This window comes from Rhinolophus hipposideros, assembly GCF_964194185.1.
Source record: "Rhinolophus hipposideros genome assembly, chromosome: 4".
NCBI lineage: Eukaryota > Metazoa > Chordata > Mammalia > Chiroptera > Rhinolophidae > Rhinolophus > Rhinolophus hipposideros.
In genome coordinates this window covers 12,767,916-12,795,638 of record NC_138050.1, presented here as the reverse complement: position 1 = coordinate 12,795,638, position 27,723 = coordinate 12,767,916, and the positions used below count along the sequence as shown (strand labels likewise).

General features: G+C 36.3%; 1 protein-coding gene across 4 annotated transcripts in view; it reads right to left on the bottom strand.

Annotated features, from left to right (window-relative positions):
• NBEA (neurobeachin) overlaps positions 1-27,723 on the bottom strand; it is a 656,028-nt gene that overhangs the window by 46,947 nt on the left and 581,358 nt on the right. For all 4 annotated transcript variants that reach the window (XM_081046841.1, XM_081046842.1, XM_081046843.1 and 1 more), the window contains one exon: positions 15,434-15,586. In XM_081046841.1, the coding sequence (XP_080902967.1) occupies positions 15,434-15,586 (153 nt within the window). The remainder of the gene's footprint in view (positions 1-15,433; positions 15,587-27,723) is intronic.

The window sequence follows — 27,723 nt, the reverse complement described above, 5'->3', positions numbered from 1 at the left end:
TGCTCTTGTTTGTGGTTCAGGAGCTGTTCATTCAGCCCTCAGTTGTCTCACAGGAGTAATTGTTCTCTATATATGCGTATATTTGGTATTTTATTTACACCAGTTATTCTGGATGTCCCTCATTCAGAATATAAACAATTAGATTTTATGAAAAGATAGATTCCATACCAAAACTAAACAGAATTCTATACATCATTGGTTTTGACATAACAATTTAAACTAGAACATAGGAAAACAGAGTGAAATACAACAGAAGTGTTGGTTAAAATTCTATATTGGTTATGTCTATAATACCAGTTTGGTCAATTTGTATAAATTATTTTTGTCAATTCAGTACAACTAGTTAATTAAGAGAAAAGTCAGTCTAATTATTCAGTAATATTTGCAGTGTGTTGTGAAGTAAATGAAAAAAAGAAAAAAGAAATTGCGGTTCATTATAGAGTAGCTGTTTCCCAAGTCTGTTCATGGGAATTCGAAATTGCAGTGAAATCACGTATATTATTGAAAGGAAGATTTTTACCAATATAACCACATACTCAGTTAAGCAGCAACTATTTCAAATAAATCATAGATACCACTAGATATATATGGAAAGAAAGGATTGATGAAATCTACTGTTATTTTGTTAAAGTAAAACAATTATTGAATAAAATGCTTAATGCGATTATGAGGGGTGGAGGGAATAATGACTTGTCACCAATTTGCGTTTAAAAAGTTATTTATTCTCTTTAATCTCCATTCACTACTTTTATTTTCCTCCTTTACCACAGGCAACATCTGTGATGTATTTAATGTTTCTCCTTTTGTTTGCATGTGATTTTACAAAACATCACCCATTTGTTGTGTGTATGTATCTTTGGTTTATAAAAATGGTATAGAGTTACAGATTTCACCGAGTTTCTTACTTTTTTCACTTGGCATTGCTTTTTAAACTCTACGTATGTCGCTATGTGTACAGGTAGTCCACTGCTTCTAATGGCTGCACAAATCTCCTCCAGTGGTGAGCACTACTCCGTCGCCTCTAACCTCACGACAAGAAGTTGTGGCAAACATCCTCTTTTACATCCCTGTTTGGATCTTGGTGAAAATGCCTCTGGATCTCATACTCTGGAGTAAGACTGTGGCGTCACTGCACTGGATGTGCAGAAAGAGCCCAGGGGCTCTTCAAAATGGCTGCCGCCGTCTCCGCTGCCTCCAGCGGCGCATGGAGGTTTCCATGTCACATCCCCACTGACTCTTTGTATTACTCAGATTTCTAATTGTAGCCAATGTTAGTAGATACAAAATAATACCTCACTGTTGGTTTAATTTGTATTCTGATTACTAACAAGTGTGACAACTTTGAAATGTCCCTGTTAACCTTTTGGGTTTCCTCTTTTGTCAATTTCCTATTCATAACTTTTGCCTCCTTGTTTCTTTTCTTTTTTTTTTTTTTACAGAGGTTTCTGTCAGGTTGTTCCTTTGCAAATGTTCTTTATATATTTTAGATAATAGCTCCCTGTTGATTTTAAATATTGCAAATGCATTCTCTCAAATGTCACATCTATTAACATTATCCATATTGTTCTTTGGTGAATAGAAATTCTTAATTTTGAGATAATCAATTTTTTTCTTTATGTGTGTACTTTGGGAACTTTGTTTTGAAGTTACAAAGATAACTTTCTATTTTTTGATCAATTAGCTTTATATTTATGGTTTTACTTTTCATATATCGGTCTTTAATCCATATATCGGTCTTTAATCCATATAGACTCCATTTTCATTCATATGTGGTATCAGATAGAATCAGAATTATTTTTGTTTATATAATAAGTCAGTTTTACCAATACTGTCTATCAAACAAACACACCTTTTTCTCAGTGATGTGTGCTATCATATTTAGTGTAAATATATATTTGAAATGAAGATATAAAATTGCTATTGGTTATAGATAATATGATAATCTAACTAGAAAAAGCAATATAATCAATAAAGTATTAGAACCAATACAAAGATTGTAAGGTCTCTCTTTCTTTCCTTTTCTTCCCTCTCATTTCCTTTCCTCCCTCCCTTTTCTCTCTCTTATCTATCATCTATATATCTGTGTATCTGTCTGTCTATCACCTATCTATCTATCTATCTATCTATCTATCTATCTATCTATCTATCTATCTATCTATCCGTCTATCTATCTATCTACCTGTCTGTCTGTCTGTCTATCTGTCTATCTTCTATCATCTATCTATTTAGATCTGTGTGTATCTCCAGCTCCTTGCACTCTTTTTTATTGTTTTCTTAATTTATTTCAATTACCTTTATTTCTTATATATTTTACTATGCAGAACAATTTATTCTTCTTTTTCATAGTTAACTTATCTATTTGTGGACCTTTTTTCTTTCCTATAATTTTTACAGCACATGTATAGATGCATCAAGATAATTTTGAGTGGGATTCCAAAAATTTATAGATTAATTTGGGAAAATTAATATTAGGTTTTCCCAACCAAGGTCCCAGAATGTCTATTTATATAGATCATTTTCTATGCACTTTATTACTGTTAAAAATGAAAACTTTCTCCATAAAGGGCCAAGGTATTCTTGGTTAAGTTAATTTTCAGATAATTCATAGGTTTTGATACAATTGCAACATTTTCGAACTTATATTTTATACTTGGTTAATGATGATATAGAAAAATGTTATCAATTTCCATAAGTTGATTTTGTTTCTGGAAACTCTTACTATTAGTTAAACTTCTTTATTTTTTCTTACAGACTTGTTCTCAAATTGAGAACTAGATAAAACAAGAGCAGTGATATGAGCATCTTGGCCTTTTTCCTGATCTCTGCAAAACACACACACACACACACACACACACACACACACATTTTTAAAAATATATTTCATACACTATTGGGCTGTTAGATATTTTATTTAGAATTTTTATATTCATAGCCACACATTTATATTATATTGTGTTTTCCTTTTCTCCCTTTAACTACTTTTGAAATCAAGATCACACTAGCCTCCTAAGTGAGCGGCATGGCTTTCCATATTTTCGGGAACAACTTGCATAAGAAATTAATCCATTATCTCTTAAAAATTTGGTAGAACTAACCTGTAAAATAATATGGCCTTAGATATTTTGGGGGAAGGGAAGATTTTACCATTTAAATTTCATGAAGACTTATAAGTCTGTTTCTTCTGGTGCCAATTTTGACATTTTATGTTTTTCTCAGTATTTATCCATTTCATTTCAGTTTTAAAACTGATTAGTTCATAGTTGTTTAAAATAATCTTCAATTAAATTTTAAAAATCTATTTACTCTATTCTATTCTACATGTTAGAGAGGCAGCCCAGTTAACCAATAAACAATTGTCATTAAATAATTTTGCCTCAGGTATTTTTCTTTTGGGAATTATTTCACTAAATGACAAGGAAGCAATAAGGTAGTAGATTAAATAGATAAAGTCATATAGATTGCCTGTCTTGCTAGTCACTGCAGAAATAAAAGAAAATCCATTTAAAACATTTAAAAACTAAATCTGGTTCTAAATCAAATGCATATCTAAGAATTGAATTTTAGATATCACATAATTAAAGCATAAAATCCTATCTAAAGCTGAGGCCTGAGACTTAACTGTCCTCTAAACTGTATTAATATGTTACTATTACAAATACACGCTATCTGCTTATTCTTTCAGAACAATGTTTTCATGCACAAACCCATTTTGGATTTTGAAATAAGGTTTTATTACAAATACTTATAATTGAAGAATATAAAGAAATACTTGATCACTAAGCTATTAGGGTTATAATGGTCTTAAGAGCTTGCATATCCCTCTACTTGCATATCTAAAAGCAGAAGCAATTGCTTTAAGCACACATAAACCAATTCCCAATCCATAACTCGACCCTGGGGATCTGAAAGGAAGGAAATAAAGTGAGATTTAAAACAGAGCGGATATCTCTTAGATGGACAATAGTTACCTAATTCTAATTTCCATACTGTCGCATGGGTATTAGATAGTAGCGAATTCTTTCTATAGCAGGTTTAGGATAAAGCATCTCTAAAATTTACAGAAAAGGAAACTAGGCTAGTGGAATAAACTGTGAGGAGAGAGCGTTTATTTCTCCTGAATGATTTTATTTAAGAATACCGAATTTCCTAGCTCCTCTTCCACACTACAGTGAAAATACTTCCCAGCCCTTTTTCTTATTGCCTCAAAAATGTGCTTCTGATATTGAAAACAATCTCTAAATAGAGTTGAATATATTCAAGGTGACAATCAGAAAATTATACTGCAACTTCTGTAGTATCTATACTAGCTTCTCTTCATGACTAAATTGAAGTTGTTGCTATTACCCAGTGAAACATTCAACTACTTTAAATAAGGACAACATAGTTGCTTTAACTATTCATTTGCAAGGGAGCTTAAATGATCCTATTACTTGATCGCTTACTGGATGTATTATACAGAGGGCTAGTTCCATTCCCACAAGCACCATCCTAGTCTTAGCTCTCATTGCTTTCTACATGGCTACTGTAAGAGACTTCCACGTCTTTCTTTCATCTAAACCAACTTGCACCCTGCGGCTGGAACAGACCACTGAAACCATCATGCTCCTATTGTCATCCTCTATTTCAAATCCTCCAAGTTTCCTCTTAGCATCACACATTCAGTGCAAACTTGACCTGATACCTCAGGCCTTTCAAACATTGATCCTATCCTCCCACCATTTCTTAGGACTTCTTGACACACAATATATCATTGGCTCCAGGAGCACATACAATTCACGGTCCTAGACATGTAGCAGCTGGTACAACCTTTGAGGATTTTTTGCTCTTTTTTCTTTAAAATGAAAGCATTTTATCCTCCTACTTCTTTTTCAAGTCATATCCACCCTTCCAATTCTAGTCCAATGTTTGTTTCCTGAATTCTCCAGCTCACACTCTAAGAATTCTTCTATGAATTTCCATGACACATAGTTAGTACCCTTCTGCTTAAGTAGTAAGACAATGTATATGAATTTACTTGTGCAAATCAAGTTACATATAAATGTAAAGTGCTATGTAAAGGAATGGGGTCTACCAATTAGTTTCAAACTTGCAATACTGTACCCTCAATTAGAATATAAGCGGTTGGAAGATAGGGAACATATATGTCTATTGCTTCTTTTGCATTTCTCATAGCTCCTAACATGGCATTAAATAGTAAGTTTTTAATATATATTTATTGGTTGATTAAGCAAGAGGAAGGAAGAAAAGAAATCTGAAAAAGTGAGGGTGTAAGGTGGGGGAAAAAAGCTCATTTATTCATTCAACAAATGTTGATTGACTACCCGCTATGTACCAGACACTGTTCTAGATCCTGGATCACAGCAATGAATAAAAGAAACCAAAATCCCTGCCAGAGAGTTTACACTGTTGTGGGGGGAAGACCAACAAAATCCAAGATAATTAGCAACATACAGAGCATGTCAGAAGGTGATAAGTGCTAAGGAAAAGAAAAAAGGCAGGAAAGAACACTAAGGAGTATGTATGGATCGGGAGAGGACTGCTGATTTAGAGGAAGTGGTCAGAGAAGGCTTTCTGGACTTTGTGACAATTAAGAACTATAATGAGGAAGTGAACTGTAAGAACATCTGGGGTAAGAAAATTTCAAACAGAGGGAACAAACATTCATTCATCATTTATTCATTCACTCATTCATTCAACATGGAGCATGGGTCATGGGCCAACAGAGGGAACAAACATTCATTCATCATTTATTCATTCACTCATTCATTCAACATGGAGCATGGATCATGGGCCAGGCAGTATTCTAGGCCACAGGGAGACTGTGATAAACAAGATGAATTTCTCCAGAAGCATGTCTCACTGAAATGCAAATAAACAAAGTGAACATAGTCTACTCTCTCTCCAGCTCCAAATTATTGACCACCTACCATGCATCAGATACTATCTTTGGAGGATATACGGGTGAGTAACCATTCCATGTCCTCAAAAAGATCACAATCTAGTGGAAGATGTGTTGACTTTTGCTTTTCCTGATGCTGGAATTTCTGCTAGAACTCAAAGCGGACGATGGGCACTAAAGCTCCATCCCTACCATGTTCCCAGCAGAAATTACTAAAATGTACTGGATTTATCTCTGCTGCTCTAGCCATCAGCACTCTGCACACCTGTCTCCCTCCCTTACCTGTCTCTAGACTAGAGAAAGGTAAGTGCAAATGGTTACTGTTAGGAAGTTGTAGAGGGACAATGTTGGCTCTAACATTGAAATACATCAAGAACCCATTAATTTCTTATTGCCTTCGTTGTTACCACCCTGGTCCAAGTCACCATTATCTCTCACAAAACTTCCTAACAGATATGTCCACTGTACCCTGTCATTCCCAACACTGTAGGTGTATGCCCAAAGGAACTGAAAACAGGCTTTCAAACAAAACTTGTCCGTGAATGTTCATAGAAGAAATGTTATATAATAGTAATTATGATAATAACCATACTATTATAATTCTATAATAATGAACACGGAATATTCAGTATTCATGATAGCCAAAAAGTAGTTCAAAAAGTAGCTAAATAGTAGTTCAACTGAAGAACTGATAAACAAAATGTGCTCTATGCAGATAGTGGAATATTATTCAGCCACGAAAAGGAATGAAGTTCTGATACATGCTACCACATGGATGAACCTTGAGAACACTAAGTGAAGGAAGCCAGTCACAAAGGCCACATAGTATATGATTCCTATGTATGTGAACTCTCCGAACGAATAAATCTATAGAAACAGAAAGTGGATTACTGGCTGCCCTAGGCTGGGAGGTGGAGGGGTGCTCAAGGGTATGCGAGTTCCTCTTACGAAAATGTCCTACAATTGATGGTGGTGATGGTTGCATGTATCTGTCACTAGAGTAAAACTCATTGAATTGTACACTTAAAATGGGTGCGTTGTATTTTATGTGTGAGTTATATCTCAATCATGTATTTTAAAAAGAAAACAAAAGTAGTAATCGTGGCACTCTCCGGCCCCCAGCCCTGCGATGACTGCATTTCACTCAGCGTGAAAATGCCAAGTGCTTTCAATGGCTTTCAGGCCTTCCGCCATCTGGCTCCTTACCGCTCAGTTCCCTCCTCCCCACGTGCCCAGTTGCTCCCTCCGCCTGCAGTGGTCTTTCCCTGAGCCACCTGGTCACTCACGTCCTTCAGGACTTAGTTCAAGTCCCACTTTCACCACGAGGGGACACTACCACCCGCCCTGCATCCCTGGTCCCTTTACCTGGAACTATTAACACTTCTTTTTCCATGGCATTGCTCACCTTTCAGCACACTAGATATTTTACCTATTCCTTCATTTTGTCTGTCTCCCTCTGGACTAAAGTAAGCTCAGTGAGTACGTGTGTACTGCACGCACGTACACAGAGCCTGGAACGCTCAGCAAGGATCCGTGGGCTGAACGATGACAGCACCTCTCAGCCTTTACGGTATCTGTGCCCCGGACTAGAGCGTGAGCTCTCACTGGCCACTCACTGGGCTGCTCGTGTCTGTGTTTCCAGTACCCCGAGCAGTATGACGTATGCTACGGGCCTTGCACGAGCGGGATAAATGATGGAATTTCTCTACTTTACCCTCGCTTCCGATTAGGGTCTATGTCCTTGTGTTTTCCATCATGCCTTACGCAGAACTGGCTCTCAGGAAAGGTTTATGTCACGAAAAAATCCCCCTTGTCAGAGATAAGGAGGTCACTGACACGCCAATGGAAAAGGGTGCCTTGTTTGTCCCAGGTGTCATGCTAACAGGTGGCAGAGCAGCTCTCGCACACAAGATATCCATCTCAATATTTTAAGTCCCTGCAAAAGACTTTCAACAATTCTGAGGTTCTGCTATTTGCTTAAAATTGCTTCTTTGAGCAAGGTGCTTTTTAATATGACGCCAATGGAAATTTTTGCCTATCACAAAAGAGATGTTTTCTTGAAAATATGAAAACGTTATACAGAATGTAACAGAGTAGAAGCAACACCCCGTTCACGCTGCTCTCTCCGCCTCTGCAGACAGTCCAGTCCCAGGCCAGCAGCGCCGGGAGTCCGCGGGGCTGAGGACGCGGGAGATTATCAGGGCACATCCGTGAAAGGCCTTTTTATAAAACAAGTTTTAAAAGAGGGCACGTTATGATTGATGAACCCAGCATTAGGGTAATGTTATCAGAGAGACTTTCTATTTCTGTCCTGTGTGAGGAGGTCAGATTATAATCATGTTAGAGCTGAACACAGTGCTTTATTAATGTTTCATGAGTGAGTTGGCCGTAATCAGCCTGGCTTGGTGTGGATAAATTAAACCAATTCTTGATGTATGAACTCAATGCATTTAGAATTTATTGGAATGTCTACTAAAAGTGTCTGTGTCACTTTTCCAGGTTTTCTGATTACACCAAATTTGGAATTTCACAGTGAATTTTGGAATTTCTTCAGTGAAACACAATCCTTGTCACTGTAACTAGAAAATATAAACAACTCTAACTAATTACATACATTATTGCCTATAATTCAAAAACCAGTGACTAAACCAGAACTAAAGGAAATACATCATCATAAATGAAAGAAGTGTTTTATTCTTAAAAATTAGAAAAGGAAATGAAGTTGTATTCGTGTAAAGCCTACTACAAATGTATCAAATGCTTTTTCAATTGCTGGCATGAGATAATTAAACTGATTGTTTATAATCAATGATACCATCCCTTTTTATAATACTATTTTTGTCTGCTTTGCTTTGAATGTCTTAATGACAATTTAAAAAAAGGAGGAGGGAATGCTCATGGACACAGAGTACTAATCCACACAAAGAGACGAAGGCTGTCTTACCACTAAATGCCATTTCTTTGGGATATATTTCATTTTATACTTTAGGCTCATTACGAAGAACTTCTTCAAATAACTGAAGATAATCCTAGTCCAAGTTATAAATATACTAAAGCACATTTTCTCTAAACCCATTTGATAAGAACTAACTCTTACATGAACTATCCAGCCAGTCTAAAGAAACTCTTATAATGTTATAAAATAATATAAAAAAATGGATGTAGTGTTCATGGAATTCATGAAAAATTGATGGAAAATTCAAACACTTCTATATTTTATATTACCACCCGGGCTTTGCATATTAGAGAAATATTCATCAAATAAATATTTCTTAAGCAAAAAAAAAAGAAAACATATAGATAATTGATTGAATTTTCTAGTTTTAACACAGATGCCTGACATGATATCTGCATGGTATCAGTTTGATCATTTCCCATCAGTATGATGGGAAAAATGACCACAGGTTGGAGCAAAGGAAACTACAAACAGGGTATTGTGAAGGGCAACTCAGTGTAGGCGACACTGAGACAGGAAAGCCGCTGCAGAGACACAGCTACATTTTGCAAGGTGTCTTTTGATAGCTCTGATGCTTAAGGCTGTTCCCAGAGGCAGTGATTTGGCTCTGTCCTTTAGCTTTAATTCTGATGCAACCAAAAATGGTGCTATAGATGTAGAATCTTCCCTTTCAATTCTGTGGAGTCCCTTCAAGGAAAACTCAGGACAAGAAGCAGAAAGAAGGAACACTTCTCAAGTCACCTAGCGAGGTAGCTAGGTGTGTGCTGCGTACGATCGATTTAACCTGACATTGCATCCTGGTGCAGCAGAGAACCAGGACCGTGCAGTTTGATTTTCCCAAATATGCAGACTTTTGTGTAAGGCCTTCCATTCCATGGAGTAAAGCTTTCGTTCCAAAGTCTTACTAAATTCATTAATGCCTATAAGATAACAGGAATTTGGTTTAGAAGAGAGAAAAACCCCAGTGCCTGGCTTCTTTCATTTCCTCATGAACATAGGTTGGAACTTATTACTTATAATAAAAATGTACTATTCATTTCTGAAAATCTTTTATGACATTTCCAGACATGCAAAAGTATTTTGTCTCTCATAGTTTAGTAAGTTATCAAATTTAAATCTTTTGAATATGTGAGAGCAAATCTCTGAAGAACAGTTATTTCACCATATTATATGCAATCCTTATAGTTCCTGGGACGTTGTACACACTGCCTTGATGGATATGTAGTTACAGTGGTACTGAAGAGTAAGATTTATTTTAAAGAAGCACTGGATTTTCCCTTGAAGTTTGCTCAGTAGCACTTAAGCTGTTAGGGAGACAAGATATAAGAAGTAAGAGGTGTTAATATTAGGAGTAAATTATTGTCTTTACAGTGTTATAATGATTTTTCAGGCTGTATCTTTCACCTTTCAATGAATACTCTGGGATTCTCTTAAAAATCCAAATGATTTGAAACCATTTGGTGAGCATCAAGTATGTCTAAGGAAAAGTGATTTAAAAAAATCTTACATGGTGATCATAGGAGTAACGAGATAGGCCAGAGTGTCACTGATTAAAACCGAATTGTCGGTCTGAGTACAAATTAGGGGTCTCGAGGTCATCCATGCATAGGAGGATATAGATAGTTATAAATTACACACAGGCTATATTCCAAAGTTCCTTTATAATTTGGTGTTTGGAACACATACTGCAGTAGAAATAGTAGTAGTCTAATGTGGTTGGCTCTCAAGTTGGTAAACAAAGACATATTTAATTCAAAATATGAGTGAAGTTTTAAAGATGATAAGTGGGTCCAGGGCCATTACACTCAGAGTTCTAACCGATAATGCTAGGCATGCTAAGGAAAAGCACTAAGGGCAAGACCTTGGGTAAGCCACTTTGCCTTTCCAGGTCTCAGTTTCCTTATTCAGATAAAGGTCTGATCTAGGTCTGTATGTGACTACTAGAAAGTTTAGAATGTCAACTAGTGTCATTGCCTCCATTTGCAGAGTTGAAGGATAGCGTTCCTCTCACACCTGCTGGCAGTGAGACCTGGGACTTCCTCAGCTCTGAGCTGAGGTTTTACTTGCTGGGAAAGTGAGCCTTCCAGGTTCCAGGCTGGGGACAGAGTTATAAATAGGATCACTGAAAGTCAGGTCTGCATAGCTGTTGGGGTTGGAACATGCTGATAATTTGGGTCAATTCCCACTTATCTCTTTCTTTTTTCTTCTGACCCCAATATCCTGGTTTCTGATGAGAAGACGTGTTTCTTTCCCGTCTCCTCTCCCTTCTCCCTTCTACAGCTCCTCGAGCCACTCCTTACTCTATCCTCGAGACTGTGAATAAAGACATTGCCACTTTGGTAAGGAGGTGATATTTGGCAACGCAATTTACCTCGCTAGGTTTCAGAATAATTATTACTTCAGAAAGTTTTTTGAGAATTAAAAGAATATGCACCTGAAGCTCTAGCACAGTATCTGACAAAGAATAAACACTCAGTAATGGTGTTGGCTATAAGCCTACAATAATGGTGTAGGCTATACTGAGCCTATGGCCATTAGTTAATCTTGGACAACATCTACATTGGGATGACTCAGGAGCATCACTGAGGCATGAGGAATGGTGAGTAAGATTAGGGTACCATCCTTGCAGCAGTTGCCAGCAGTAAGTCTTGGAATGAGGAAAGTAGAGAAAAAATTGTATGTAATCACACAGGGAAGTAAGGAGAGTGTCCTAAGCCAGTCATACAGCTGTTTATATATAAGAAGAGGTATAAATTGAGTACCGTCTACAGTAACATTCCACTTACTAAGGGTAGGTTTTGTCACTGCATGTTTCGGTACACAATTCCCAAATCTGGAATTGATCAGACAATGGCCAATGAAACCTGAGGTAGAAAATTATCAGTTTTACCAAAGCTACAAAGTTTACATTTCCTCTAGGGCCTCAAATAACACTTCACGGACTCTTATTTATCATAAGGCCTTGACAAATTTGATTACCTAATTTTTGTAGACTAGAGGTGATGATAAGCCACAAATTCTAAACAGCATGGCTATTAAAGCAAACTGTGCTGATAGGTGACCATCTAAATAAGAAAATAAAAAAAAGAATAGATATAGAATTGTATCACTTCATGGAATAATAATGGGTACTGGGGATAATAAAGAAATGAAGTTTCATCTTTTGTACAAGAGTGTGGGGAACAAAGTAATAACACATTTTAGAACAATAACCATAATAATGGTTCTAAAAATTCTCACTTAGCTATAAAAATCTAGAAACTTCATTTGTCTGAAAAGGTTATTTAGTTGGATTTCATTACCTACCAACATACAAGATGAATGAAGCACTGTGATTTCTCTGAAGGTTTTGTCACGAGTGTATGGTTTTGCTTGTTTAGTTTATATCAATACTAATTATTTGATGATTTCTCATCCAAAATAATTGTTATTTTTCCCTGCATTCAAAAAATTCTGTGCATGATGCCACCTTGGGGATTTGTTTTTCAGAAGCATAACAGCCTTTTCTTTTTCAATTAGCATATCATTAATAAAATTACTAATTCTAGGGGCATATGGACTTCTTTTGCTAGTGATGAACACAAACGTTGTGTCTATAATGAATGATAACTTAATGTCTTATTAAAATATATCTAAAAATCTTTTAGCATCCAGGTAGCCCATGAGGAGATAGATGCTCAACCATCATTAGTCACCAAGGAAATGAAAACTAAAACTATAATGAGATATTATTCACACCAACTAAAATGGCTATAATAAAAAAACAAAAAACGGGCAATAACAAGTATTGGTGAAGATATAGAGGAACTAGAATTGTCATACATTGCTAGTGGAAATGTAAGATGGTATGGTCACTTTGCAAGACAGTTAAGCAATGTCTTAAAAAGTTAAACATAAATTTACCACATGCCTCAGCAACTCTACCCCTAGATATATACACAGAGAGATTTGTATGCAAATGTTCATAGCAGTATTATGCCCCAAAGTGGAAAGAACCCAAATGTTCATCAACTGATGGATGGATAAACAAAATATGGTACATTCATACAATGGAATACCATTACACAGAAAGAGGAACAAAGTTTGGATATATGCTACAACATGGAGTAATAGCATGAAAAAAATCAAACACAAAAGGATACATATTATATGGTTATATTTACATAAAATGTCCAGAAAAGGCAAACCTACTGAGATAGAAAGCAGATTATTGGTTGCTGGGGGCTGGAGGTGGGCACAGGGAATGACTGCAAACAATCATGGGATCTTTCTGGGGTGATGAAAATGTTGTAACATTAGATGGTGGCGATGGTCACACAACTCTACATTTACTAAAAATCATTGAATTGTTTTCTGAAAACAAATGAATTTTATGATAAATAATGATATTTTTAAAACATTCATAAGGTATCTTCCCCATTTTACAAATGAGAAGTGTGAGGGCTAGAGATGTTCCATCAATTAACCTGGGGCAACGGAGCTAGTAAATGGCAGAGCCCATTTCAAGAGCAGGACATTTTAAAATTCCCAGTCACACTCTTTCTGAAATACCTACTCGCATTTATTAATTATTAGTACCCACATGAAAACTTCTGTTTAGTCAGTTGAGTTCAACAGAATGAGCAAGAGAAAATCTGGTCCAACAATTTTTGGTTACTTTGCTTGCCTGAGTGAAAGATTCATTCAATTTGACTAGTTGGGACCAAACTAGGTAATATGCTGAAATCTCTCCTACATGATTCATTCATTCAGCAAAAATCTGGTGGCCAACTCCTCCCTGCCAGGCACAGTTCTGGGTTCTAGAAATAATAGTGGAATGATGTGACTGAGAGATACTCAGATGTAGCAGGATTTTAGGGTTGAATCTATAGTTCTGTTGTCCTTACACTGATATCATAACCAGGATTCAAGTATGTAATGGTAGGTGATAGACTGGCAATTCTAAAAACAAGTATAGATTTTTAGAAATATTCATTACTTAAGTATAAATCCTTCACATTAAAATACAAATTGAAGAAATAATCTGTTGTACAAAGACAGAGTATGAAATAACTCCATATATCTGAAAGTGCCAATTTATAGATTGCGAGAAATCATGCATAAAATGTATGCAATACGACATGGTATTCCCTCAAAGGGGGAGACTATTTGCAGATTATCTATCTACACAGTACTTTTAAACATCAATCCACACTACAGCAATAGTTTTCTCAAATAAAGCATATGAAAAGTAAAATATTTCTTCGAGACAGAAAATAAAACTCCAAAATTGAAGGGAGCATGTGACTAACAGTAAAGTCAAAAAAAAAAAAAAAAGAAAAAGAAAAGAAGAAAGAGACAGACAGACAGACACAAAATTGGTAGGTAGATGGAGGAACCATATGATGTGTGATACTATTAATTTGAAATCTCTGGAATAGGCAAATCTCCAGAAACAGAAAATAGGTTGCCTAGGGGAAATGGGAAAAATGGGGGAGATGCTAAAGGGTATTGGGTTTCTTTATGGGGTGATAACAATGTACATAATTGACTGTAGTGATGGGTGCACAACTCTGAATAGAGTAAAACTCATTGATTTTTTTTACTTTAAATGGGTGAATTGCATGGTATGTGAATCATATTTGTGTGATATATGTGAATAATATAGCTCTTACCGAAAAATGGGAATGAGTGATATGTGAACCTTATTTGGATTCTGATACAAATACAGAATATGTAAAAACAAAATAAAACATATTTATGAGACAGGTGGAAAAAACTAGGAGTGAGTGAAATAGGGTTGAAAACTACATTTTGGGTCATTGGTTTTATTGATATAATTCCTCAATTGACCAAGAACTATAGAACAACTGAGAGGTTGTTTGGTAAAATGGTTCATTTCCATTGAGATTAAAATCTCCTTAAATATGGATAAAATATATTCAAATCTATAAAATTCCCACATGCAAACTTTCTATGAACACTTTTTTTTTATTTGAATGCCCAAGCACCCGTCATACAGATTTTTAAAATAATCACATTTTCTATAAGAATGTTTTCTAGATGGGTGTTCTCTTAAAGTCAAGTATATTACACTGTAAGGTGTGTTTCACACTTATAATTTCCTATACACAAATATGTTGTTTTCTATACACAAAATTATTTTCCTATACACAAAAAATTTCCTATACACAAAATTATTTTGTTTTGAATAATTTATGAGTGAAAAAAGAGTGCAGATTTAGCCAGCAGACAAAAACAAGGAATGGGCATTTTTTTTAAAGCATTTTAGAGTATGTTGTACTGGTCAACAGATGCTCATCTGATTATCTTCTCCTAAGGGAGCACATATAACTAAATTACCATTCCTTTATTAGTCCTCATGAAAGGAAAATCCACTCTACAGTAAAGAACGCTGTCAAAAGGCAACAGTAAATTTCTTTTTTTTTTCCTTAAATTTCAACCTTGTATTTATAGATGTGAAATGACAGTTTGTTAATAGTTAGAAACAAAAGACTACTAATAGTTAGAAACAAAAGAAACAAAAGAGCATTTTGACTTCTTGGTGACTGCTCAGGCAAAAACAAAATCTCTCTTACCATCCTGTTGATCCGTACAAAGTCTTCAGGTTTTTTTGCCCAGGGGGGAAGATCAACATCATTTACCACCACTTCATCTTCTCTGACTCCAAGATTATAGCCATTACTGTTGACAAACATCTCTGGTAGGTAATAGAACTCTGGAATTAGTTCCTGCCAAAAACAAAAATGTGGCCCATGAAACCACTTTAAAAATCAGTTGAATGAAACTATTCACTTATGACAACTGTAAATTGAATTAAACAATTTCTTCATTTAAATCCAATATTTTATTACTTAATTCTATTCTTAATTTGTTTTGAGAAAGAGTCTAGGAAGAGAAGACAAGTATTTTTCTTGAATAACTTGCTTGATAATTTGTTTATACGGTTTTCAATCTTATCTTGCCACAAATCAGTCAAGAGAAATAGGTTATTGGATCAACAATAGCATTAGTAAACAAATATGTAAAGCTATAATCTACAAGTCTCTGCTGTTCAGCAAATTTTTCCAAATATTATTGAAATATTCAAATTAAAAAAAAGTTTTTGCTAGTATTGGTTAAAAACCATGTAATATCTTTTTTTTTTTTTTTTTGACTACACTGGCAATTACAATATATGCTTTCTATGAAGAGATTCATTTTTATTTTGTAATTTGGCAAAATAAATTATTTTTATACCCACCACTAAACACAATGAAGAGATAATATGCAACGTGATAATAAGTTTTAAATATTTAATGGATACACCTGAATAAGTTCTTAATAAACTGGATGCGAAGACAACTTGTATTCCTCATATAGAAGTATGGCATTAACAACTGCATTCAAGGAAAACTAGTTTGACGCACAATGTCTGATATGTGGTTTATGTGACTTGAGAATAAATCTGATATCAAAATGAACTGCTTTTATGATCCTGAAAGTTTTTATTTGTTGTCCTTTTTTAAAGTAACTGGAGAAAACAAAAACAAAAAAAAACCCACTGTAGTTGTTATTTACACTATCTATGCCATGAAAAAATACTGATCTTTTCAAACATGAAGATGAGAGTTAAATTAACTTTAAATTATATTGTGAAAGGCACAAGGACATTTGTTTGTGTAACACAATCAACATAAATGAATTTTCTGGATAAATGGAGCTTAACTTTTTAATAATCACAGTTTTTCTTCTACTTAAACCATTTAAATAGAAATCTTTCTAAAGTCTATTACCTAATGCCCTGATAGTTATTTATTCATATACTAAAGTTAGAGTACCAAGCACTGTGATGGGTACTGAGAAAACAAAAAATGAACAACACATGGTCTTACCTTTGAGCAAATTCACGTCTGGTTTATGGGGAAAATGTATAAACATGGTGATGACAGACAACAGTAATAGCTGGGAGAGGAGCACAAAGTACAAGGGAGCAGAGAGGAGAGCAGGGGACTCTGGGCAACTTAGAAGAGACTTCACTGCAGATGGGACATTTGATGTAGAGCATGGCTAAGATAAAGGGGAAAGGGGCAGGGGGACAACCAGGGAGTAACATCAAGGTATGGCAGGAACAGAGAATGGTGAACTATAGCATGTATTAGGGGACAGATCAAGATGGGGATGAGATGTTATAAGAAGCCAGATGATGAAGAAAACTTTCATGCCAAGCTCGGCCATTTGGATTATATCTCATTGGTAACAATTTTAAAGAAGAGTTATTGACGTGATCAAATTTATTTCAAAGCAAGACACTGGGTGACAAAGTGAATGGCTGATTGGAGAGGGGTAAGACCAGTGTGTGTGTGTGTGTGTGTGTGTGTGTGTGTGTGTGTAGGAGGGGGAGAAAGAAAACCAGCAACACCAAGGAGGGCAGGAGGAAAGAGGGAAGGGCAACTACTAATTGTGGTGAGCAAGGGGACATGTCATAGGACTTTATCAAGGAGGGGTAATATGCAACAGAGGTGAGTAAATAAAGTTGTGGACCCGAGGATGCAAAAGAGAAGGAATCAGGTGGGTCACACTGAGAGGCAAATATATATTAACGGTGAACTATGTACAAGGCATCACAGCCACCGTGAACTGTGGAAAAGGAGAATGACTGTGAGATTAATATCATTTGATATAAATTTTCAGTGACTTGAATGCAAAAAGGGAAACTGAGGAGGGTGAAAATAAAAACTAATAGGTAAATAAACACCTTTATTTGCAAATAATGATATAGCTTAATTGGTGTATAAAATGGAGGCTAAGGGTGCTTCAGCAATATGAGAACAGCAAGGATTATAATGAGATCAGCTTCTGGGCTAGGTAAGGATGACTGTATTATGTTGAACTGAAGGAGCCATTTGGTAAAGGTTTGTGGTCACTGATTAGAAGGCACAGTGAAGTATCATTGCTATTCTCACATAGTATTTGTACTCAATCAGAAACACGTAATGGTTACAGATGGAATGTCTCGGTTCCTCTAAAATTCACACATTGACACCCTATCCCCTAATGGGATGGGATGGTGTTAAGAGCATTAGGTGAGGAGGGCGGAGCCCTGTGAATGCAGTTAGTGCCCTGTCCGAGTCCTGAGAGAGCTTGCTTTGTCTCTCTGCCCTATGGGGACACAGCAAGAGTATGGCGCTCTACCAACCAGGGAGCAGGCTCTCACCAGACATAGAACCTGACCATGTGGGCGCCTTGATCATGGACTTCAAACCTCCAAAACTGAGAGAAACCTGTTGTTTATAAGCTACCTAGTTTATGGTAAAATATAGCAAGCAGTCCGAGCTGACCAAAATTATAATTAGTAACTTATTATTTTAATGCCTTAAGATAAAACATACCACTTTCTTTTGATCTTGCCCTCATTTGGAAAAACATGGGAAAGTAGTAAAAGATGTAGAAGAGATAAAAACCTGTGTTTGCACGTTGCTTGTTTTACATGACACTGAATAGCAACAGCATCCACAATGGTCTAAAAGAGGGAAAGGAATGTAAGCTCGTGTAGCTGCTCGGTGTGTAGTAGGGTGATTTATACGTAATAGGCTCACATAAGTCAGGGGTTTCCCTACCGCCCTCCGCGAGTTATTTGTGTTCATGGCCTCTCTCTAGAACTAGATGACAGAAACTTTCTTGAGGACAGAAAGGGGATATATGCCCACATGGATATAGTTTTTTTTTTTAAAACAGCCTAAAGACTTTCAATTTATCTTCAACTGTCTCAGTGCTCAAATGTTTTTCATATATATTATTCCTCTTTCTTTCCTGTGGAATAGGGTCATACATATATAGAATATGTGGTTATTATTTACTTACTTACCACTGTAATAGCATTTCAATGAATGCCATTAAATTAGATTCGCAAAGGCATAAGAAGTCTAGAATTTTATATGAATAACAATTTGGGCAAAAGCAGATTCTTGGCCTTACTTTGTGAGGTTTACATTTTGTTGAATTCCCTATAGCTCTTGGTGGTATATTTTGTATGCAGCAGGTGCTCATTAAATATTAAACTACTGAAGATATTAGATAAAGTTATTTCAATAGCACTGGAAATCTTTTTGGGGCTATACAGATGGTTGGAAGAATGCTTCAAGACAGGAAAAGAGCCAACGAAGTACTTTATTAAATAAAAGATGAAGGATGCGCCCAGAAACAAAATTTGTACCTCTTGAGGGGAAACGTTTGCAGTTTAAAAAAAAGATTATCTTGCCTACGTGAGTTTTGTTAAAAGACTAAAAAGTGTCAAAGAGTTCCATTTAAATTTAGAAAAAGTGCGTTTTAAAGTTGCCAGAAAAACTGTACCCAAAGTGCAGAAGTCAGAGAAGCAAGACCTATTTCATTTTAGTTTAAGCACTCCGTAAAGAAGGGGCTGAGAGCCGGGCCCCACCTGGGAGAACCCAGGAAGGCTGAGAAGCAGCTGCCCTGCTGGGAGTTGGAATGGCAGGGGGAAGCGCACTTCAGCAGGAACATTCTGGAAGGCGTTCCTTGGGGCCGGTCATGAAAAAGGAGCCCTACCAGGAACCCCTAAGTGAGACGTTTTTCTCTGCTCCAGTCCTCATCTGGTCCACCAGAATGTGGTCTTTTATTATTGTTGTTACTATTAAAATTTATTGGGGTGACAGTGGTCAACAAAACTACATAGGTTTCAGGTGTACAATTCTGTAATACATCATCTATATATCACAGTGTGTGTTCACCACCCAGAGTCTGTTCACCTTCCATCACCAGAAAGTAGTCTTAAATTAGGGTGGTGACCAAGATGTGGGTGTAAACTTTGAGAGGCTGGATGTTTGAAGGCATGGACAAACTCTCAAATTTCTAATAGTGGGAACAGTCACAAAACAGACAGATTTTTAAAGTGAATATGAAGAAATTTCTGGAGTGCAGCTATTTTCAAGACTCCTGAAAAAGACCAAATACTTAAGTGACTAAACTGCCTGAACCTTGAAGTCCTGAGCTGGGGACGTTTTTTTTTTTCCTGAAGGGGAAGGAACAGGGAGAAAAATCACCAAAAGTCTAGTGAGAAGTCGCTGAAGCAGCAGAGCGGGTGCAAATTTGATGCCTCGGTTTTATTGTTTTAAATCTTATTTCAAATGGCATTTTCAATTTAAAAGTTAGGATGTAAAGGTGAATTTACATTCACATTATATTATTTAAAATTTGCTCATTTAAAACAAATAAGCCTAATGAATGACAGAGTTTCATCTCTGAGATTCGACTGTTTCCAAGAAGGTGACAATTATGGTGTCTGTGCTACAAGACAAGGAATCAGCTGAAATGCCACCTCTGCTCATTTAGTCTTAAAATAGCAGGTTTTGTTCCATTTTGTTTGTATCTTACTAAGTCTTGTTCTAAGTGCTTTATGTATTCCTCTTAATCTTCACAAAAACTTCATACATAGGTATTCTCATTCTTCTCATTTCAGAGATATGAACACTGAGGCAGAGAAGTTAAGTAATTTGCCAATGACTATGCTGCATGTGTAGGTGGTAAAGCCAGAAATCAAACCTAAACACTTGAAATCCAGGGTCCCGGCTCTTACATTCTCTATTTCACCTTTTAAAGCAGCAAGCCGGTCACTCTCTTTGACTTCGTTTTGTTTGAATTTTCTGCATAGCAGTTATTATTTTCTCTGTTGATTTACTTATGCTTCGGTGCCCCACCGTAAGGGCTATACCGTGACAGAAGGGATCTTGTCTATTTCCTCCTCTGCTTGCCACTCACTTGCTAAGAATGGTGCCTGCCATATCATAGGTATGCAATATATATTTGTGGAAGGAAAAATGAATCAATCATTGCTATATATTTATCATATCCTGAATTTCAGGCATGAAATAGTGATTAAAAAATATTGAAGGCCGTGGTTTTCAAAATGTATTAGTTAAAGCAGAATTACCTCAGGGCTGCCTGTTAGTTGTAGTTAAGATGGAGGTGGGTGGGCAGGCAGTTATGGGGTCACCCCTTCTTCTTTCAGGGAAGGGCTACTTTATGTGCACTGGAATCAGAGAGATCTGAGTTTAAATCCTGACTTCTTGCTATACTGGGCAAGTTTCTTAACCACTTGAAAAAGAAACCAGCTTCTTGATAGGCAAAACTGTGAGGATGATAGCATCTAACTCTCAGTGTAGGTGTGAAGATTGAATGAGGGTTATGTGTGTAAAACAATTTCACAGCTTTACATAAAATACATTTTAGAAGCTATTCACTCTATTTATATACATATATACACACACACATATATATACATATATATGTATATGTGTGTATATATATATATATTTTTTAGATGCAGATCAAAAATATTATGGCTGAGTTTACCCAGTACTGAAGTACATCTGTGATCAGTAAAAATTTGTCACTTTGGATATTTGTGTTTGCATGAATACCTCTGTAGACTTTTCAGATGATTAAAGTATTTTTATCACCTATATAGACAGACTTCTATGTTGCGTAGGCTAATTGGATAAATTTTTATAAATTATTTGTACTTCAGATTTTGGTTTTGTCCAAATGCACAGATTGAATTGGATGGTGTAAACCAAAGTAGAACTTAAAATTGTTTTGAATTAGTAGCTTGTAGAGTTTTTCAAAGATCCCTGTAACAACCCCTCCGATGCCACGTTCCCCTTAGGCATTTCTACTTTACCACTGCTCCCATAGAGGGGTGGAGTCTATTCCCCCCTCTTTGAATGTGGTCCGAATTATTTCAACACACTGGATTGTGACAAAGTGACACTGCAGGATTTCCAGAGAAGCCTAAGATTTAAGGGGCCTTGCAGCTTCTGTTTTCGCCCCCTTAGAAGCCAGCAGCCACATAAAATGGTGCAGCGACCTTGCCAGGAAGACCATGCAAAGAGTCCCTTGCTGTTCTAGCCAGCTCAGATGAGGCACAAAACATGTAGCAAAGCCATCTTGGCTTCCCTGGCCCAGCCAAACCACTCCAGGGCCACTGGGTATGAGAGATGAGTAGTCCCTATTGAGCCTTAACTCCAATTGCATGATTGTCAACAAATAAATACTTGCTGTAGTATTAAGACCAAGTTTTGGGTGATTTTGTTATACAGCAGTAATTGGCTGAAACAGAAATGAGTGCCTGGAAGTGGAGTGCTGAAGTAATAAAAACTGAAAACACGTTATACTAGCTATAGGACTCAGCAGTAGGCAGAGGCTGGAAGTGGGGTGAGGAGACTGTTGGTGGAGTCTGGATGATCCGTAAGGAAGTTGCTCTCAGAAGCAGGGGAAAAGCAACTTGTGTTATAGAGTGGTGGGAAATGAACAAGACTGGTTTCTACAATAATTTCAAAGATAGAGAAAGTATCTAATGAACCTGTGCTTCTGGTTAAGGAGATTTCCAGGCAGAATGCTCAAAATGACCATTAGTTGTTTTTTTTTTTTTTTTTTAATGGTATATGGATAAAGTGTTATGAACTAAGGAAGAAACTTCAGTTTTGAAGCAGTATTTAGAGAAATATAAGGGCGTGTCAGATTCTTGAACTAAGAATGGGTTCGGGACAAAGAATGACTAAGGTGCTATAAGTAAAATATGGCCACGGGGTAAAGAGTGGGCCTGTAGGTCTCTTTATAAATGCTCTGCAAACTTTAAGGTAGTGGTTTGTAGAGCCACTCAGCTACACAAAGGGATTGGGAGAATCTTAAGAACTTTATAAACAGCATCCTAATTCACAGCCTGAAGTAGAGAGGATCCCGTCTGAAAAGGATTTGTGGACGAGTTTTTTTCTAATCATGAACTATAATTTAATAGTTCACTGAAAGCCACACAATTTTTACGCCCACACATTTTTTAAGTTTAAGAAGGCCTTGGCACCAACTTTCTATGGCTAGGATGCATGTGGAGAAAGCTACTCGTTGACTGCTGTGTACCTCCCATAGTTCCCCTTTTTTTGAACACAGTGTCTGTTGAGGTTCACCTGGTTCTGTCTTATCTGTGTGCTGAATGTACATGGGACAGATAACTAGCCTTATTTGTCCCCAGGTCTCTAAATTAGGAATTTCTGCACCTTCTCTTTACCTGGACTTGATACAGATCATGAGATGCGAGACTTTGAGCCTGATGCAACAACGAGAAGAGCTCTGTGGGGGAGGGGTTGAGTATATTTTGCATGTAGGAGGAATGTGAATTGTGACCACAGAGAGGACTTGAGTAGACTGTTTCCTAAGACGTCCGAAACAGTCCTTTCCACTTCCATGTCCTTTTGAAATATGACTTTGCTGCTCATCTCATCAGGAAGTGGAGTCCACTTCTCATCTCCCTCAATTTGTTCTGACCCTGTGACTTGCCTTGACCAAAAGAATGCGGTGGAGGTGACACACTGTGACATCCAAGCCTAGGCATTAAGTGGCTTTGCTGTTCCCAGTTTGCGATCCTCTTGGTATGGAGCCCCCATAAAAAAAGTGTGGTAATCTTCCTGGAAAGGGAGAGAAGACCAGCTAGTCCCCTGCCGTTCCAGCCTTCCTTGCTAAGGCACCAGACATGTGAATGAAATCATCTTGAATCCCCCAGACCCGGATGGGCCACCCCAGTTAAACTGACATGAATAAAAGACAAACTGCGCCTGACGAACCGTAGTCTGATTGTAGAATACTGAGAAAAAAAAGGCTTTTTTTTGTTTGTTTGTTTTGTTTTTTTAAGCCACTAAATTTTGAAGTGGTTTTTTACATATCAATACATGACTCCAATTGCTCCAAATATTCCAAGTGGTTGTATATGACCATATGTTCATGCTGAATCATGACAGCAGCATACCCGCCAATGGCTAAAGCGCTGAAATAAGTCAATAGCCCTCAGTGCTAGTTTTGGCTTCTTCTTTACCTGCTATGTCAATGTAGGCAAGTGACTTAATAGCTGCGAACCTCCTTTACAGATTAGGGATAATGACAGCTATCTCACAGGACAGTTCTGAGGACTGCAGCAAACAACCAGGAAAAAAGCGTGTTTGAAAACTATTGAGGATTATTGCAAAAGGAATGAATTCTCCTGTTATGACTTGTAAGTGTGCCCCTACAGAGGCACTTTAGGCACCAGCTTGCTTGCTTAAAATAGCTCTTCTGCTTACTCTCTTCCCATTGATAGATTTCTGTTAATCAGCTTCTCTTTAAGGAAAGGGTCGAAGTAGTTTACATTTTCCTAAATGAAAAATGGTGCAGAAAGACACCAAATATTATTAAAGAAATGGCGAGATGAATATTAAAACAGGCACTTTGTATCTGTAAATTTGATTTCTAGTTTATTTTAACAGCTATACTAAAACCCCATGGTACAGTTAATAGTATTATATGTGTTCCATCAATAAGAAGAAAATATCCTCAAACACAATTTCTAATTTACAAGCTTATGACAAGTTCAAGCTGCTGAGAAATTGGACTTGAAAGTCTGTCTTACAATGATAGAAGACCACTATTAACACTATCATAATTGTATACCTATTGCATCAAATCTGACATTTCAGTTTAATATGTTTTGCTGAGAGAACATACAATTTTATGGCTTCCAAGTGAAATCAAAACCAACCCAGACGTTTTCACTTTCCAAATATAATTCACTGCAAGGTTTTAAAGCTGCCATTTCTTTTCTTCCCTTTTTCCAAAAGATTGATGCCCTGGCATTCGTTAATTCCACAAGAGCTCATAATGGGTCACTGAGTCAGTAGTGAGCACCTCCATTAACTGTATTAATTTACACTATGTCACCTTAATGACATTTTGTCGCAGCTACCTTTTCTGACATCTACATAGCTATTCGAAAGTAATATAACAACTTCTGAAGGCATTAAGGAAAATTAGTGTAGGAACTGCAGCCAGTGGGATGTCACTGTTACCAAGACTATGCTAGAGGAGAGAAATAAAATAATAAACGGTAAAAACTAACTGGTCTGACTTAACTCAGGAGACTTCTCTCCTGACAGGTCACTTCACCAGCACTCTTCTGCTCAGCTGGTCCTCATTACCACAGGAAGAGACTGACACTAATACAGAGAGACAGGATAAAGCCATCTACTCGGTTCTAGTTCTCTCTTATATGATTAACTCACTAAGTCAGTAGATATTGCAGAGATATTTTTCTTCAGAAATGGAAAACATTTTTTTTACATTATATACATGCTTTATTTTTATAGCTTAGGGATAAAAAAATCAAAAGCTTAGGTTTTAACACAGCAAAACTATCATTACTCTTGGTAACATATTCTTGCCTGCTAAATCAGGTATTATTTTAGAGGGAAAAAATACTGTACATTTTAATCAGTATATTTAAATATGAAATTAGAAAATCTCAAGGAACAACCAGTATTAGCAAAAAGCTTTTAACATTCCCTTAACGAGGACCCTAAAATTTTGACGCTCTAAAGGGAAAGACTGATGCATTTGGACATGCATAATAGCAACAACAAAAGTGTAACTGAAATATACTGATAGAGGAAAGCTGAAAGACTGAGAAACCATACTTGCAACTCAACTTGCTGCAATTTCAAAGATCTTTTTCAAATCAATAAGGAGAGACATGACTCAACTGAAAAATGGGCAAAACATATGAGGAAGTTTACAGTTCAATAAATAAGAAATGCTCAATTTCACTCCTGGTTCATGAAATACAAGCCAAAACAAAGACAACTCCGCGTTTTACTCACCAGATTAGCAACACCAGCTGTTTACTATACTAATGACGAAGGAGCCTGGGGAGGAGGCACTCACACTCTGTTGTGGGAGTGAATTACCATTGCGGGAATCCTGGTTTGGCAATAGCTTTCAAAAGTAAAAATGTATCTAGCCTTTGAGCCACCAGTCCCATTAATAAAAATTATCCTTGACACATATACAGGAAGTTCATCAAGATGTCTGTGCAAGGACGTTCACTGAAGCTTTGTTTCATAGTAACAATCAGAGAGAAAGACATACTATGCCTCCATGGGAGTGTGTAACTTATGGTACTGTGTGAAATGTGCAGCCTTAAAAAAGAAAGGGTCCATGTGGAAAGATATTCAAGATACATTATCATAAAATATGAAAGGTTCAGGGTGGCAGAAGAGAACTGAAAATGAGAGCAATTCATGCAACGTTGAACTGTGGAAATGGGCTTCTTATGAACTAATTAAGTCCAGGGGGTGGGGGATGGTACCTGTTTGCATTCAGTACGGCTGCTTGGGAATAAAAAATTTAAAAAAACCTCCCAAATTAGTGATAGCCACATTGATCTTTGTCCTTGATGACGTGCCCCCAGGAGCCCAAAGAACGTAATAACAAAATGGAAAGGTTTCTGAAGAGTTTCGGAATATATGAGAATTCTCCCAGCAGTTTTAGAGGGAAAAGCCTGCTATGGTCAGAGATTGCCATGTAACTTGGTCAGATATTTGGTGACCAAAAGCATCAATAAATAGGTCAGGAGAGAAAGTAAAGCCTAAAACTCTTATCTACATACATAAATTAGAATGACTGACTCTGATGTAATGTGTGGGCTTTGAATTAAGTTGAAAAGTCAAGTTTCTTTTTCATGAGGATGTCAAACAAGAGTGAGCAGGCATTTTTACCTGAAACAGTTTGATGTAATATGGATATAGCTCTGAATTAAGATATAAATCATCTTACATAGGATAGGATGCCTTAAAATATAGAGAAGAATATTTAATTCACATATAAAATATTTATTGAATGCTTTTTATGAACACTGTGCTAATTCTAGAAGACCATGGGCTCCCCATTCCCTGTAAATTCTCAAAATTTTATTAAAAAACCTATGTAACTTGACTAATCCTTGTCACCCCAATAAACTTTAATAAAAAAAGAAAAACAAAGGGACTCCCTTCCTGATTTCAATGGTGGTATATTAGTGTAAATGATGGTTTTTGGATCTTTTAGAATTTTATTCCTCAGTTTTAAGTCTGTTAGGAGAAAAATGTGAGCATTAAAACTTTAATACAGTAAAGAGTCATGTTAAATTATCTTATTTCCAAATATGAATATCTTGTGTGTATAAATTAATATTCATTTATGCAAACTTTGATGGCTATAAATAAGACATAGAGATGCAATATACTCCTTGGACCCATTTTCTTTGTTTTTTTTTTGCTTTCAAAAAAACAAAAACAAAAACTCAACAAAGTTGTATCCATCCACTTTTCTTACTGTTCAGTAACACTGTAATTGCCTTTTAAAAATGTTTGTAACAGATAAGCATAAATATAAAAATGATAATTTTCACTTTAATTCACTGATTTTGTTGGATTAAGACCCTAAACAGAATGATACTATACCATTTTTTATATCTAACAGTATGAATGGCAGTGAGAGGAAAAATTTTGCCTTGAAGAAAAAGGGATTAAAATAAGAAACACATATACCTATGCAATGACCTCATCTAATCTTTTTATCAAGAAAAAAATGAGAAAAATCAAAGAACAAATGCATTTTATTGTTTTGAATACAACTATTTTTAAACACAAAAGCCCATATAAATGAATAACAAATATTTATATTTAACAATAGTTAAGTGGTACCAACTGTAAAATTGCTCTGCTCTCTGGCTGTTCCTGGATATTGTGAATTGGTTTAATCTAATGTGTATTGTTGCATAGTACCCCCAGGCACAGTCAAGTAAAAGCTAAGGTTATACAGAAGAGCCTACATTTTAAATGGGTCTTGTCATTAATGCTTTATTAATTGCCCCAGGCTATGTAAACCCAAAGCTAGGCAAGCTATAACAATATGACACATTAAGGTCAAATTCAATTCCTGCTGTGTTTTATGGAATGGGCTAAATATTGAGTTAACAGCAGGAAAGGCAATTTATGGGCTTTTCTTTCCATCTCCTGATTATTTGATGTAAATT